Here is a 14,286-nt window from a genome sequence, read left to right as displayed (position 1 = left end):
CAAAATGGTGCGCAACACGGCCGCCCAAGAAAGCAGATAGCGCTTCCCAGGGGACAACGGGGCTGGTTCTCTCACATGTATAGATACTGATGTTGAAATTTACAGATATATATAAATGAAGGTAAACATATGCATTTAGAAATTTACAGATACAGACGCATATATATAGATACTTCGACATAGTTATTATTTTTTATATATATCAATAGATTTAGTTATATATGGATATATACCTGTAGATATGTACAGAGATATTGTAGAGATGGATATGCGGATATAGATATTTCGATATATCTATATATATATATATATATATATATATATATATGAGAGAGAGAGAGGTGTTCAGAAGTTGTGTTTGTTTTTCGACGGCGTTGCGCGATTCCGCTTTGAGTGTTTTTTTCAGCCACTAGTTCAGTAGCAGCCACCAATCTGAGACGATCACTTACGCCCTTTCGGGGAGTGTTTACTACGAGTTGGACTGCTCGTTTCGATCTTGACGGTCTCTGATCACCAAGTCCAATTTAAGTTGTGCAGACGCATGTCCGTAGATACGAAACAATCGATGCGAGGGACACCTTTGAAAATAAACAAGTTTAATAGGTTTCCAGGTGAGAGGAGTTCGCGCTTCTTGCCACGCTTTTCCCTACAACCAACAGACAACATGAACTGGGTCGTGGACAAACCATGATCGAGTTCATTTCCGTTAATATATACTTGGGTCTCTGCATTCATCTTGAAAAATCTCTTGTTCTGAGCACGATTCAATTGGGAACAATACAGTCGCCTGATGGCACTCCACAAGCTGTTCCTTCCAATGCTTACGTGCATGGAGATGCGGCGTGGACATCCAGGGAGCTGGGTCGCCTGTAAGTCGAATCAGCGTTCCAGATATTATGCACGCAATATCAATCAGACAGCCAAACTGAAGCCACACTCCGCGTTACGCGAACACCGGGGCACGCGATACGTTGGAGGTCTTGTAAAATTTCTACTAAACCGACGATGTCCCGGTGGGTGTGACAAAAACAGCTTCAAAAACGGAGCAGCCTGTATGTCACCCAGCAATGCGTGTAAGCAAACGAGTGTTTTCCAAATCGTATACACAACTATATCTGTCTACATAAAAAGTGGGGAGGCATTAGCGTTGCCACAAGCTTTCCAGCTGTTCCACACTACCGGCAATTGAAGTCCGCTCGGCAACTCATAAATCCGCTTTTGCTCAGAAACCGATTTTTGGCAGAGATTTGTTTTCCATCCGTAGGCGGACACCGACTTCTTTGTCTTTGTTGTCGGCGACGGAGTACCAGCACGGTTATAAGCAGAGGTTTCTGGATTCTGCAGTCATGCTTGAGCATGTTTTTTGCGTTTTCTTTGTACAAACCGTAGATACCTCATACTTCGTATGCATTCAACATGGTGGTCGTGAAAAGCATAACTTTGATCCGGTAGACAACAGCCCTTGAGATCTAAACCAGCTGTCCAACTCGTAGCGTATCCTCTCCAGGAAGAGCTGGTTTCCTCGAGTTTATGAGGTGCATCAAGTGAGAAACACCTGAAGCCGCTGGCACTTGAAATCTCAGACACCACTAACACCTCCCTTCCGACAGTGTAGTGCAGTCTGGTCCGAGATGAAAGAAACAGCCGCAGAATACAAATACTCAGAAAGCAAAAATCAGCTTTTTCCAAAGAGCGACCACGTCCCAGCAAGTGTCTATACACTGCAGGGGACATGGACATCCGATGGAGCAAAATCCAGCACTGGACAGACTGTCAGAAGCCCTTTTCTCTATATATCTTGAAAAGAGAGCATGCAATTCCCTGTCTCGCTGTCACTCCAGAGTGTTCCCTGCAGTCCCTTCTCGGCCTCCCTTCTTTCCTGCGTTTTCTACTCCGTCGTCTGCTCTTTCTCTTTCAGTGCAGGTCTGCGTCCCGATACGAGAGCGCCATGAGGAAGGGAGCTAAGGAGAGCAACCCCGTCTGAGAACTCTATTTTCAGCAAAAATGTTCTTGGTTCTTGAAGAAGGCCCAGTGTGGCCAACTCTAACCTGTACAGTTGTGTTCCGCGCTCACCTCTGATTACCCCCCAACCTCGAGAAGCTCGGTGTCTTCCATTTTGTCTGAAACCGCCGCCACACTCCCCCCATGAGAGCCAAGAGACTCGTTATTCTTTTTCGGCACACCTCACTTCCTCCTCTCCCCCATATCGGGAGCCCTTTAAGCGGTCGATGATGTCCTCAAGGGCCTCTTCAGTTTCCTTGTCACTGACATGGGTCAGCGACGCGAGTTCTGCTAACAGTCGGCTCATGCGCGTAGGTTTTGTTCCTCTTTCGCCTTCGTTGTGTTCTTCCGAGTCTCTGCCACTCTCTGTCACTGCGCTTCCCCCGTTTTCGCCTTCCACAACTCCTCCGCCGGGGGCTCTGGTTACCCCCACCATCAACTGATCCTGCCTCTGCGCCTCTTCCCGTTCGTTCGTTCCGTCCACTGTCTGTCCTTCTGCGCCTTTCCTCTCGCTTCTCCCCTGCGAGCTTGTCTTCCCCAAACGGATCGCTGCAGACGCCTTTCCCGCAGAGGCCTCTTTCGCCTGAAGATCGAGCACAAACGGCTTCTCTGCTCCAGCGTGCCGCCCGCTTCGCAGATCGCCTCCTGGCTTGCCCGTCTCCGGGATGTACGTACAGCCGGGGCTAGCCTCCGCGAACCCGCGTCGCGGTCCGTGCCCGAACGCATTCTGGACTGCTGTCCGGAAAGCTTTATCTGGATTGCACGCGCCGTCAAAGAGTTGCCGGCCACCAGCAAGGGCAGCGAGGAAAGCACTGAGAGCTTCTTCCTTTGCATTTTGAATGGCGCCTCTCTCTTCACATGCAGCGACGACAAAACCTCCGCCTGTCGTGTCGCCCCCCCATTCTCCCGTAAATCCTTCTACCTGAGAACGACCGTCTTCAAGTGAAGCGAAGGGAGTCAGGAAAGCGTCCGTCTCGCTCCTCAGCTGCATCCCACCGGCTTGTCGGTCTCCGCATGCACTGCTCTCACCTGTGAGGTCTCTCTGCCTAAGCGGGGACACGACGAAAGATGAGGAGACGTCCCCAGGGTGAGTCGGGAGCAAAGCCGAAGGCGTGGAGGAAGCTCCGGTTGAAAGCAGGGCCTCTATGTATACAGCGATACACTTCTGAGATTCGCCAGCAACGGCCGCATCGACAAAGACGTGGGGATACTTGAGAGACAGCCACAGGTAGAGATCGAGAACCTGGTAAAGTTGTTCCAGCTGACTCAGGCGCTCCTCCAAACTCCGAAGGGCATCGTCCTCCCCGCTCGGTTCTCCCGACGATTCCCTTAGAGACGAAATCGGAGACGGTGAACCAGCTGTCCATACATCGCTGGGAAACCACGAAACAGACGCTTTATTCGCTGTCGGGTCTTCGCCAGAGACTAGAGACACTTCCTGTGTCCCTTGGGGAAGTGTCCAACCTGTCTCCTTCTTCTCTCTTGTCGGATCTTCTTTGCTCTCTTCTCCTCTATCTTCTCCTGCGCTTCGCTCGCTCTCTCGTTCTTCCTGCTCCCTAGCAGAACTCCAGAATCGGAGCTCTGGAGGCAAGGGCGCGATTCCGCATGTTGTGAGGAGGACAGCGAAGGTTCGCAGAGCCCCGAGGACGAGGGGCGAGAGGCCGGCGCCGAACCCAGCCGCGATCGCCGTGCCTTGTTCGCTGTGTCTGGCCAAGAAGAGGCCATGCTCAGCTTCTGCTGCGAGCCACTCGTCTTCTTCGTCGCAGGTTTCTCGTTCGCTCTCCACACTCACTCGCGACAGATCTTCCTCCTCGCCGGCGGCGACCTCTGAGCCCGAAGAGTCGAGAGCACACGTTGAAGCCTTTTCCTCATGTGAGGATTTGGTGGGTTGCGGCGTTCTCTGTGTCTCCTTCAGAAACGCCAGAGGCGTCGAGAGCGGGAGCGGCGCGAGCGCGAAGGTGAAGAGCTGCTGTCGAGACAGCGGAAGGTCGGCGAGAGCGTGGAGGACGGTCAGCATCCGGTTGAGTTTGTGTCGCGGCACAAAGAAGGCGTCATCGACCGCGGCTAGGTCGCAGAACAGCTGGATTGCCTCAGCGTAAAAGCTTCCGACGTGTCTGGATGAGAAACCGTTCGTCTCTCCTCTCCCGGCACTCTCGCACAAGAGCCCCCCCCGTCGGAGTTCCTCGCAGAAACGCACGAGCTGCGCCATCGGCGGCAGCAGCGCCGCCTTCTTCAGAGGAGACAGAGGAGACGCGGACTCGAAGGCGGCCTTCAATCGTAGAAAGTCTTCCCCCTCCATGCACGTCACGCGCCCGCCTTCCTCGCCGAATACGCGACCGCGACGCCCCGCCCGGCCGCCCAACTGGCGAAGCTCGGAGACAGTCAAGGGACGCTTCGTTGTCCCCGAAAACTTCTGCAACCGCCAAAACACCACGCGACGAATCTCCAGATTCAAACCCATCCCAACAGCGTCGGTCGAAATCAAGACGGTCTTGCGGGAATGTTTAGGCTCAGAATGACACGGTTTAGAGCCGGACAAGCACGGCTCTGGATGCGAAAGAGAGACGTGAGACTGAGACGCAGAGGCGAAAAGGGTGGGGACACCGTCTTGCAGAACCAAGGCAGGAGTTTCGGGAGGTTCCCTGCGGTCGCCGTCGGAGGCCTCGCCGAGAGCCGTACCCCAGGTCGGAGCGGGTCGTTGTCTCTGTGGGAAACTCGCTTCTCTTGCATCGTCGAGAACCTCCGGAAAACCCACCGACCCAGCGTCTTCGTTTCTCCTCTCACACACGTCCTCTGAACACCGGAAGGCACCTTTCTCGGCGGCCACCGCCTCTGCGACTGCGGCGTTAAACTTCCGCGCCTGCCGCTGCTTGATGGCCGGCGGCAGGTGTCCGTACACCGCGCACACGTGGAAGCCGAGGAGTTCGAGTTTTCGCTTGAGGCGGAGCACGTCGAGTCGCGTGAAGCACAGCAGGCAGTCGCCAGTTTCAAGGTCTTCGAGCCTCGCTACCGGCCCTGCGTCTACGCTAATCGGCGACAGGCGCTGGTAGACTCGACCGACGAAACGGTCTCCACACTCCTGGGCAAGTGTCTCGAGCAAGTGCAGCGCCCGCACTTCGCTGCAGACATGAAGCTCCTCTGCCTGCAAGCCGAGTAATGCGTTCGTCCACGCGTCGCCCCGCTGAGAGTTCGCCAGCAGCTGTGCCTCGTCGAGCACTGCGCATGCAAAACGCCGATCCAGAGGCGCCATTTCCACAGTGCAACACAAGTGGGTCCAGCCCTCGCAGACGACGCGCTCCTGGCCAGTCACGAGCGCCACGCGCTTCCCCTCCCGCTTCAGCTGTACGTACACCTCCCAGGCGAGGAGGCGCAGCGGCGCGAGGTAGCACCCCGTGGAGGCGTTCCTGAGCGCCTCCACAGCGTTAGCGGTTTTCCCGCTGTTCGGTGGCCCGACGTGCGCGTACACCTGGCGAGGCATGTGCCGGGCCGAGGGGAAGAACCCGGCGGGGCCACGAAGATCTGCGAGCCGGCGAAGATTCTTGAAAAGCAGCAGCTGGTCCGCGTGTCTGTCGGCGAGAAACCGACGCGCGAGAGCCAGCAGCGGCGCGTACCTGCCGGCTGCTTCACGGGAAAGGAGCGGCGCCGATCCTAAAGCTTCAGTCCGCTGCGAAGCCCTTACGTCGCTCTCTGACACGCGGTCGGGCGGTAGGCCTCGGCTCAGATCGAAAAGCAGTTTGTACGTATCGCCACAGACACCCGGGTTCTGAAGAAGCATGTTGGTTTCTGGCCCGAGTCCCGTCGTCGTTTGTCCTGTATCTGTTGTCCAGCAGTCATACGATTTCCGCATCGTGTCGAGGCCTGCACTGCTCGGCTGAGGCCACGAAACCTCTGAAGCACCATTTTGGACGGAACGTGGGCTGTCGATCTGGCGCACACTCTCGCGTTCAGGTGTGCGCACACCCGAAGAACTCGCCAAAGCGGCTTCTGGTGTCTTCGCTTCCGTGCGTTCAAGGGACGGGACATGCCCTGACGCCACCAGGCGGAGCTCTTGAAGAAGAAAGAGGAGCTGCTGGTCGCGCAGACTGTTTGGTTCACATTCGCCGAGGTGGCCTCCAGAATCTCTTCCTGAATCTGGTTCGTCATCTGGATGGAACCACCAGGTTGCGCCGCCGCCATTCGCGCTTTCTCCCTTTGAAAGCGAGTTCTCAGTGTCCCCTTGACCAAGGTGAAAGGATCGCTGCCTTCGAAGTCGCGGCCGGCCCCGGTCTCCACCACTTCGCGATAGCGCCTCGCCAGCGTCTCTGTCGACTGTCAGCCTCGCTGGCGGGTGTTCTTTGACAGGCAACTCTTTCGGGAGTCCACTGTGCTCCATGTGGAGCAACTGTGCCCTCCTTTTCCCGAGGCGCTCGATCTCTGTTTTCAGGTAGGAGAGGGATTCTTGTTGAAGCCCTGGGTGCCGAAGGAAGAAAAGCGGCAAGCCCCATGTTTTCTGCAGGTGAGAACACAGTCGCTTCTCTTCAAGCAACTGTCTCCACACTTTGTGGATCGCTGCCTCCTCCTGGGTACTCAACGGCGTCACCGCCAACCGCTGTACGTACACCTTGGCATACAGCGGCAGCCCGTCGTGCGAGACAGACTGCAGTTCTCGTTCTCCTGGATCTGCGGACACGGGGAACAGTATCCCTTGCATGCGTCCCCTAATCGTGTCCCCTGTGTGTTCAGAGGAAAAGCATCGACCGCGTTCTGCCGCCGTAAAACTTTGTGGCGCTTCCCCTTGTGAGGCTGCCTCTCCAGACGGGTGTCGCGAACCCTGTGCCGCGGGCGCATGTTGATTTCGGTGCCCCGAAAATACCAGTCTCTCCCTCTGCCTACCTGTATTTCGAGGGAGTGATGCGAGATCTCTCTGTATAGAGGTGTTCGAGACTGCCGGGAGTTCTTCTTCGCAGGACGGGAAACCAGGCAAGTTCGCTGGAGACTGCAGCAGAGAAGAACCCCCTCTATAAGGTGCGTCGGAAGGTGAGACGCACGCTGGCGAAGCTGTAGGAGACGAAGGTGAGAACGGTGTCGAAGAAACGTCTGCCCTTTTAAGCGGAGCGCCCAAGGGACGGGCGGAGTCTGCCAGGAGGGGGGACGAGCCACGATTTGAGGAGGACGCAGACGGAGGATCTGAAACAACTGGACACGGAATCACTCTGACGGGTTTCGCCTGACCGCCTCCAAGCCACGTCCGAGAAGTGAACGCGTGAGAGTCCAGACTCGACGAAAAGGTGGCTTCCTCCTCGTCGTGCTCGAGCGGCGACAGTTTGCAGGGGAACTGTCTGGAGGTTTCCAGCCTCTCAGAACACGACGATTTTGAAGTCCACTGCTCCACCGATTCCTGCTCTCCTCGCTGACGCCGTCCGACTCTGTGGCCAGCCGAAAAAGCAAGTCCGTGGTTTGAGCACAACAGAGACCAGAGACGTCCGGTAATACGCACGGCGTTGTGAAGAGATTGTGATTTCATTTCGACAGACGCAAACCAGCGAAGTTGTGCGCGATCCTACCCATCATTGCCTTTCTATAGGTGACCTGCAAAAGAAAAAAGGGCGCGGAGGGAAAATTTGCGGCAAATTCCCACGTTCTAGCAGAGGGAATTTCGCCGTCACAGCTCGACAGTGCCCCCTCGGGGACGGGATAACCGCGAACTGTGCATCTGAAAGCCTTCTGGACAGAAAGACCAAGTCCTACAAATCGGTCCCTCTGTATTTAGTGACAATGGAAGATGCTGACAAAAAGTAAGCGTGGTACAAGCGGACGACTCTGTATTGAAATGGGTGAGAAAACAATGTGCGCAGCTTGACAACGACGAGACGGATACACACAGTCTAGGTTTCTATTGAACTGAAAACGTTTTCACGCTCCCAGATTAGAAACGCGCTTCGGAGGAAAAACATGAAAGCGTGTTCCCTCCGAAAAAGATTCACACATTGGCCGCAACGGTACGCAAATGAGTTGGAGAAAGGCTCTCAACCGGCGGCGGAGACAGCTGGTGGACTCTAGACAGCAGAGACGGCGTTGCCACGTATTTGTGTTGATCCGCAAGTGGACGTGAATCCTTTGAAGAGATTTCTGAACCTGCCTCTCGCACTTACCCTCTTCTGAAAAGGAAAGAAATCAAGGACTTCAACCCGAGGGACGAATCATTCCTTCCTGTGACAGTTGCGGTAGCATCGGGATAGCTCGAGAAGTCGAGCTTTTCGCAAATCGCATACAGGACGCTCCTCTCCGGCTCAAGTTCTATGTAGTGTCACGGCGAAAGCATTAACGTTTTATCTCTAGAGGCAAGCAGCTGGCCTTCTCCAGTTAATGGAAAAGGTGCCAGGCGTGTACTTGAGAAAATCCACTGAACAAACCCGCCTGGCGTTACGGAACAGTTAGCGAACTGCAATAGCACCGGAGTGGCGCATTGGGAGGGCTGACCAGGCTCCGCCGGACTACACCTGAGAATCCTCTCGAGAAAAAAGTGGTTTCGCGAAACGGAGGAATCTCCAACGTAGCCTACTCTGTCAGGGTGTTTGGGACCGCACCCTTTTGTGAACTCGAAGCTATGCCGTTCACTGGCAAGTGTGAAACCAACGAACAGGAACTACCGTGATTAAGGTTTCCCAAGATAGCACCGGCTAAAACATGACTGAACTGTACAGTCATAAATATATAAAGACTGCTGCCAAATCCACTACCGTAACAAAAGTAGACGGACCTAAGGACACCGTACTGATTCCGAACTGTCGATTTATGGGCTGCACTTCGTAAACTCTGTACAAAGCTGGCACTGAGAAACTTATGGCGTACTGGATCCATAGTCGCATTACTTTAGGGCCTGCCATCCCTGGTATGAGACACTGAAACCAGCGACCTGTTGCAGAACTCTGTTTCTCAGAAGGGTGGCGTCAGTGTCTTCGTTTTCTCGCATCACGGAGTTGCGAAATAACCGTCAATGTGCATTTGGTGATTCCGGAATGAGGCGCAGATATACATAAAGATCCACACGCTTCTACGTATAGGCAAGAAACAGGAAACTTGCATGTGTGTTATAGAGACAACAGTCTCCAGAACGGGAAGGGTGCTGGAAGTCAACGCGTTGCACGGGCAGCAGGAGAAACGGTGAGATAGTGTTAAAGCCGTTGTGTTAGTATGGTTCCGAAGACTCTATTTAGTTGTGATAGTCTATACCGGGCACATGCTGTCTTTTCTCGGAGAGCGATAGATCTAAATGCATCTTATGATTTTGGTTCTTAACCGTGTGCCCTGGCTACGTTTTGCCAACCGGGGTTTGTGAAGCAAAAACAGCGCAGTTCTGAATCAGCAGAATGAAGTATGGGACAGAGCTCTTGGTGCGCATCACTGAGAAGCCTCCATCTAACTCTAGCGCTAACGTATGTTTCTGTGTAATGAAATTGAAAGAGTGCCCCCCTGGGTGTAATCACCACGAGCGAAGGACTGTATATTGGTACGCCTACTCTGCAGGGGTAACTTCTACGGAGAAGGAATGCCCGATGATCTTTGGATCAGTTTGAAGCAGCCCATGCCGACGCTCTGTATAGTGGCCGAAATCTCAGTTTACAGCTGTTTTATTGGAAACGCTACGTGATGTGATGCAATGCACTGTCAATCGTTCCAGTGGAAAGTGTTTCAGAGAGTAGATCAGATGTCATGAACCTCGAGAATACCCCCCGGAATTAAGCTTCTGCTACGAGCATTCTTCTGATGGGCTAACGCGTTGTTGAGACACGAAGCAAAATCTATCACATACATCGTTCCCGTACAGTGTTTCTACCGAGCACAGAACGAAAGGAATTTACCAGACAAGATGCCAGATTATTCATCTCAACAGAAGGACAACGGCACGAGTTGCAGGAATGTACAGAGCGCAGCGCCTTCCTTGTGGTGTTGTTCAGTACGTCTCGGTTCTGGTGAGCGTGTTCGAGAACAGTGAATACCTCACTAACTGCGTTGCGCGCTCGTCCTCAGTAAAACTACAGTACTTATTCCTTGATACGTCGAATCTATTTACACTCCTTGCTACCATGATTGTAACACCTACCGCTTTTTATCCAGTTGCCCTTCTTTCGGAAGAAGCTGCATTTTCTCCACACGTCCTCGAACCAACTCACAAACGAATTCCATGCTGAAAACTGCTCAGCGCATTCATCTACAGAGACGGTTGTTTTGTGCTTCAATAGCGTTTTACCCTTCGTTTGTTTTGCGTTCTCAAGGCAGCCGAGGTACTCGATAGGGTACTGGAGAAAAGAAGTCTATAATGCGTGCAGCCCTCACAAACTCCTTTGTCCGTATGCTGGACGTATACGAGTCAAGCATTGGCTATGGTAAATAGATTTAGAGTAAAGCAAACATCCCGGCGGTAGCTAAATGACTAGCACACCAGCTATGCAATCAACGAGTCACGTGAACTGAAAGGGAGGTCTCTCTTTATTAACCGTTGCACTAGTCCCCCGAGAGACTTACTCTCACCTCAGCGGGTCACAGAGTCGATTTTACGAGCGCTGCTATCTCGACCCTTAGTCCCCCGTTTATTTCCCAACATTTTCGCTAGCAGTCCCCGTTGTTTTCAACTGAAGCCCAAGAACAGCAGGTTTTTTGTACTGTTGCAGTTTTGTCCGGAGGCAAAACATTGTGAGAGACAGCGAGAGGCAGGTGCTGGGCATGCAAACGGCCCCCGCGGCCGCAGGCAATTTTCTGTTTCGCGAAGTCAGCAAGGCTGCCCCACAGAAGGCGATTCTCGGAAGGAGACTAGCAGTATCCGAAATTTCTCGTGTTGTATTGTCCATTTCTCCTTTTTTCAGTCAAACGGAGTGTCAGCGAACGTGGCAGATTCTGGAGGTACGCACATGTCTGCAGTATCACACGTTTTCGAGTGACGACGGCGGGGCTCGCCCCCATAACGAACGCTGTGTATCGCAGAGGGTCAAGAACAGGACTTTTTGTGAGATATGGCGGGCGCGAAAAATTTGAATTTGGCCGTGAGTCGCGTGGCCAAAACGCGCAAGGGAAAGCAGGTGTTGAAGGCTCGTGGTCCGCAAGTCCATGAGCTGACGAAGCGGCTACTCGTAATGAAAGGGAACAAAGCCAGCCAGAGTGTCCAGAACATGCTCGCCGACCTGCGCGATCTGAAGAAGCCCGATGCGATCTACCTTCACAGTCGGAATCAGAAAGACTTCCACCCCTTTGAAGACGTCTCGACAGCGGAGTACCTTTGCCAGAAAAACGACTGCGGCACCTTCTGTATGGGTTCGAGCTCCAAGAAGCGGCCAAACCGCCTCGTCTTTGGGCGGATGTTCGCGAACGAACTGCTCGATATGTACGAATTCCAGGTGGTCCACTACATGGGGGCTTCTTCCTTCACAGGCGTCGAGAAACCTCGGCTGGGCAGCAGGCCGCTGGTGCTTCTCCAAGGTGCCGCGTTTGAGTCCACCGAAGTCCACAGAGGGCTCAGAAACATCATGGCCGATGTTTTCCGGGGCGGCGCCAGCCACGCGGGAGCTGTTGCAGGAGAAGGCTCCGCGAAACTCTACCTCAAGGGAATCGATCGTGTAGTGGCCATCACCGCACTAGAAACAGACGGCGCAGCATCGCATCTTAGTCGCAAGCTACACCTCGAGGCAGGCGGGACAACCGCGACAATTGAAGGCGCTGCGAACGCGGCCGTCGCCGCCACGCTTCCCGTTCCCGATGCCGGAAACGACCAGGGGGGTTCCGGGCCCAGCGCAGACAAAGCAACAGCTGCAGCAGGCAAACCCCTCATCTGTCTGCGTCAGTACCGACTCGTCATGCACCGCGGGGAAGTCGGCAGCAAAGTTCCGAGGGTAGAGCTGGTCGAAGTTGGGCCTCAAATCGATATGGTGTAAGCTTCAAGTTTCTCTGCAGAACACGGGGATTTGTACATCAAGGAAGATGCTTTGCTGTCGGGCATGGTCACAGCGGTTTCAACTCCAGCGTGTCAGTGACTCAGTCTTCCGAATAGTTCACACACAGCAGTTGCGAAAGGTGCTTACTGGAAACATGTGGCGTCCAAACAAACGGGTGGGTCGAGGGAAACAAAGGACGCGAGCCTCGGCGAGAAACCCCAATGGAGTGTGCGTGGACGCGATTGAGGAAAGCCGCGAGTGTCAGTTAGCGCATGATGTATAGACACCAAAAATATTTATGTTGCAAATGTTTCTGACAAGCTAAGGAGGATCGTCCATTAGAGAAGAGTGCCTAGACTCATTAGTGGGGACGATTCGTCGTAATGGGTAAACTGGCTTCCTTAAAAGCGGGCCAAGCCGGCGTTCTCTTTTATCGTGTAGAAGAAGAGTGATACCGCGGGACAACAAAGCGACCTGGCTGTATGTGGATCCTGTGTGTTCCCCTGTAGTTTGGATCGGCATCGCGTAGCAGATCCCAGCCGGTGGAAGCGCGCAACGAAGACTCGCGAAACAAAAGCAGCAGATTCCTCGTCTTCGCCCGCGCCGAAGGCAGAAAAGAGCAAGAAGCGTAAGAACGTCACAACGACGACGACTGGCGACGTCGTTGGCCGCGTCTTCGTCGACAAGCCTGACTGGAAATCTATCGACGCACAGAAGAACGTGCTGCTCATCAAGCACAATCGGAAACGGCAGAAACTGGCGCGGGCAAATGCGGCAAACAGCGGCGGGAAAGCTGATGCCTGATCATTGATCTGACATCGCTCCCTCTGCGTCACTTCAGTCTCCGTCTTTTCCTTCTCTCTCCTGTATGCTCTTCGATTCAGCCTTCTCTTGTTTTCGTTGACTTTGCTCGACTCTCTCCTCTGACTCCCTTCCTCGTCCGGACTTCTGAATTTCTTGGCACTTGCCACCCAATGCGAACTATCGAGAACCTGCCTCGACCCCTGCGGATTTCTCCTCTGCTCTTCTGGGGTCGGCAGTCCCATTTGCCGGACCGCAGCTCCGCCGACGCGCTGGCACCTCTCTTCTGGCGTGTGTCTTCTGCCTTCCGGAAAGCTGCCCAAATAATGGCTCATCACGAGAACTCTGATGAAACATTTTTGCCTCAGCAGCCACAACGCGTTTCGAGAGCGTGCTCGCAGCGATAATTCGGCTTCTTAGTGACAGAAAAGAAGCTGACGATGGCGGTACACACCTAGCTTTGCGGTTCTACTTTGGGCCGAGATACGCTGGCAGTCATGACACAGAGGTGTTATTTGCAGTCCCAGATTAACTGACAACAGATTCTCTAGGGATGCAAATGAATTATTGTACACGACTGCATGTGCACACCTTAAATTGAGGCGCACGGGCGTACACACCTTTGGAATCAATTGTCCACGTTCCCAACTGCTAGTCCTAGAGAGAAGCGTCGGAATGTGTCAGGAATGGATTTGAGAAGGATTTTATGGAAACGTCTTTTCCACAGTGATGAAAAAGTAGCCTATCGTCATATGCTAATTGCTGTCTGTAACGGTAGGTTTTTCGTGCACTACCTGAGGGTATCGCTGCAAGTCGATGAATGGTGAATAAGTCAAATTTATCCACGCGAAACGGAGAGAGAAGGCGTTTGTCCGATTTTTCTGGGGAGTATATCCTACGAGATGGACGACTGGTTTAGATGTTCAAGCTTTTTGTTTACGGGATCGAAGTTCTATAGTGTTACCATTGTTTCGAGGACACTAAGTGTATCTACGAGTCTTGTCCGGTGGAAGTAGTGAGAGTCTGCACACTACCGAGACGTGTGGTGAACGTGTTCTGGAGGCCACTCATAAGATTGGCTTCCCGAAACAATGAAAACAGTGTGTCGCACAGAAGGCAGCCACGAACACCCGTATTGCTGCGACCAAGACGCGGCAGCTGCAAATTTTCCAGACGTCCCTGTTCCCTTTAGGGAGGCAAACTCGAAAACAAAGACTGGCAGGCGAACCCAAAAGTTCGGATGCACAGGCGATGACATCATTAGTCTACCGCCGCAAACGCCAGTCTAGCGTCCCTCGGTGTTGCTGGACAAGACTCTTGGCTTCTCAAGAACAAAAGCCAGGATGGGGCCACGTCCCTCTCAACCCCCGACCGTATTCATCACTTCTCAGCTTCTATACATGATAAAAACCGATCCCATCTTGAAAACCATCGATGAATTCGAGTGCTCAGCGCTCTCGACAGATAGACAAAAGTATCATTGCTGCGCGCACGCCAAAAGTCCGCGTATTTTTGAACGGTCAAAAACGCTGTGTCTCCAGGTGCCACCATCTAGATTGACTGCAATACCGTCAAAACA

General features: G+C 53.3%; 2 protein-coding genes across 2 annotated transcripts; one reads left to right on the top strand and one right to left on the bottom strand.

Annotated features, from left to right (window-relative positions):
* Positions 1-2,164: 2,164 nt before the first annotated feature.
* TGME49_232530 (hypothetical protein) lies at positions 2,165-7,504 on the bottom strand (the record flags this gene model as incomplete). The annotated part of the gene is made up of 1 exon (XM_002368081.2): positions 2,165-7,504. One exon carries the CDS (start codon positions 7,502-7,504, stop codon positions 2,165-2,167), a length of 5,340 nt encoding a protein of 1,779 aa, XP_002368122.1.
* A 3,312-nt stretch (positions 7,505-10,816) lies between these two features.
* TGME49_232520 (brix domain-containing protein) lies at positions 10,817-12,884 on the top strand. Its single transcript, XM_002368080.1, has 2 exons — positions 10,817-11,902; positions 12,416-12,884. Exons 1-2 carry the CDS (start codon positions 10,992-10,994, stop codon positions 12,708-12,710), a joined length of 1,206 nt encoding a protein of 401 aa, XP_002368121.1. The 5' UTR covers positions 10,817-10,991; the 3' UTR covers positions 12,711-12,884.
* The last annotated feature ends 1,402 nt before the right edge of the window (positions 12,885-14,286 follow it).

This window comes from Toxoplasma gondii, chromosome VIII, assembly GCF_000006565.2.
Source record: "Toxoplasma gondii ME49 chromosome VIII, whole genome shotgun sequence".
Taxonomy (NCBI): Eukaryota; Apicomplexa; class Conoidasida; order Eucoccidiorida; family Sarcocystidae; genus Toxoplasma; species Toxoplasma gondii.
Note: the sequence above shows the minus strand (reverse complement) of the source record. Positions and strands in the feature narration are given on the sequence as shown.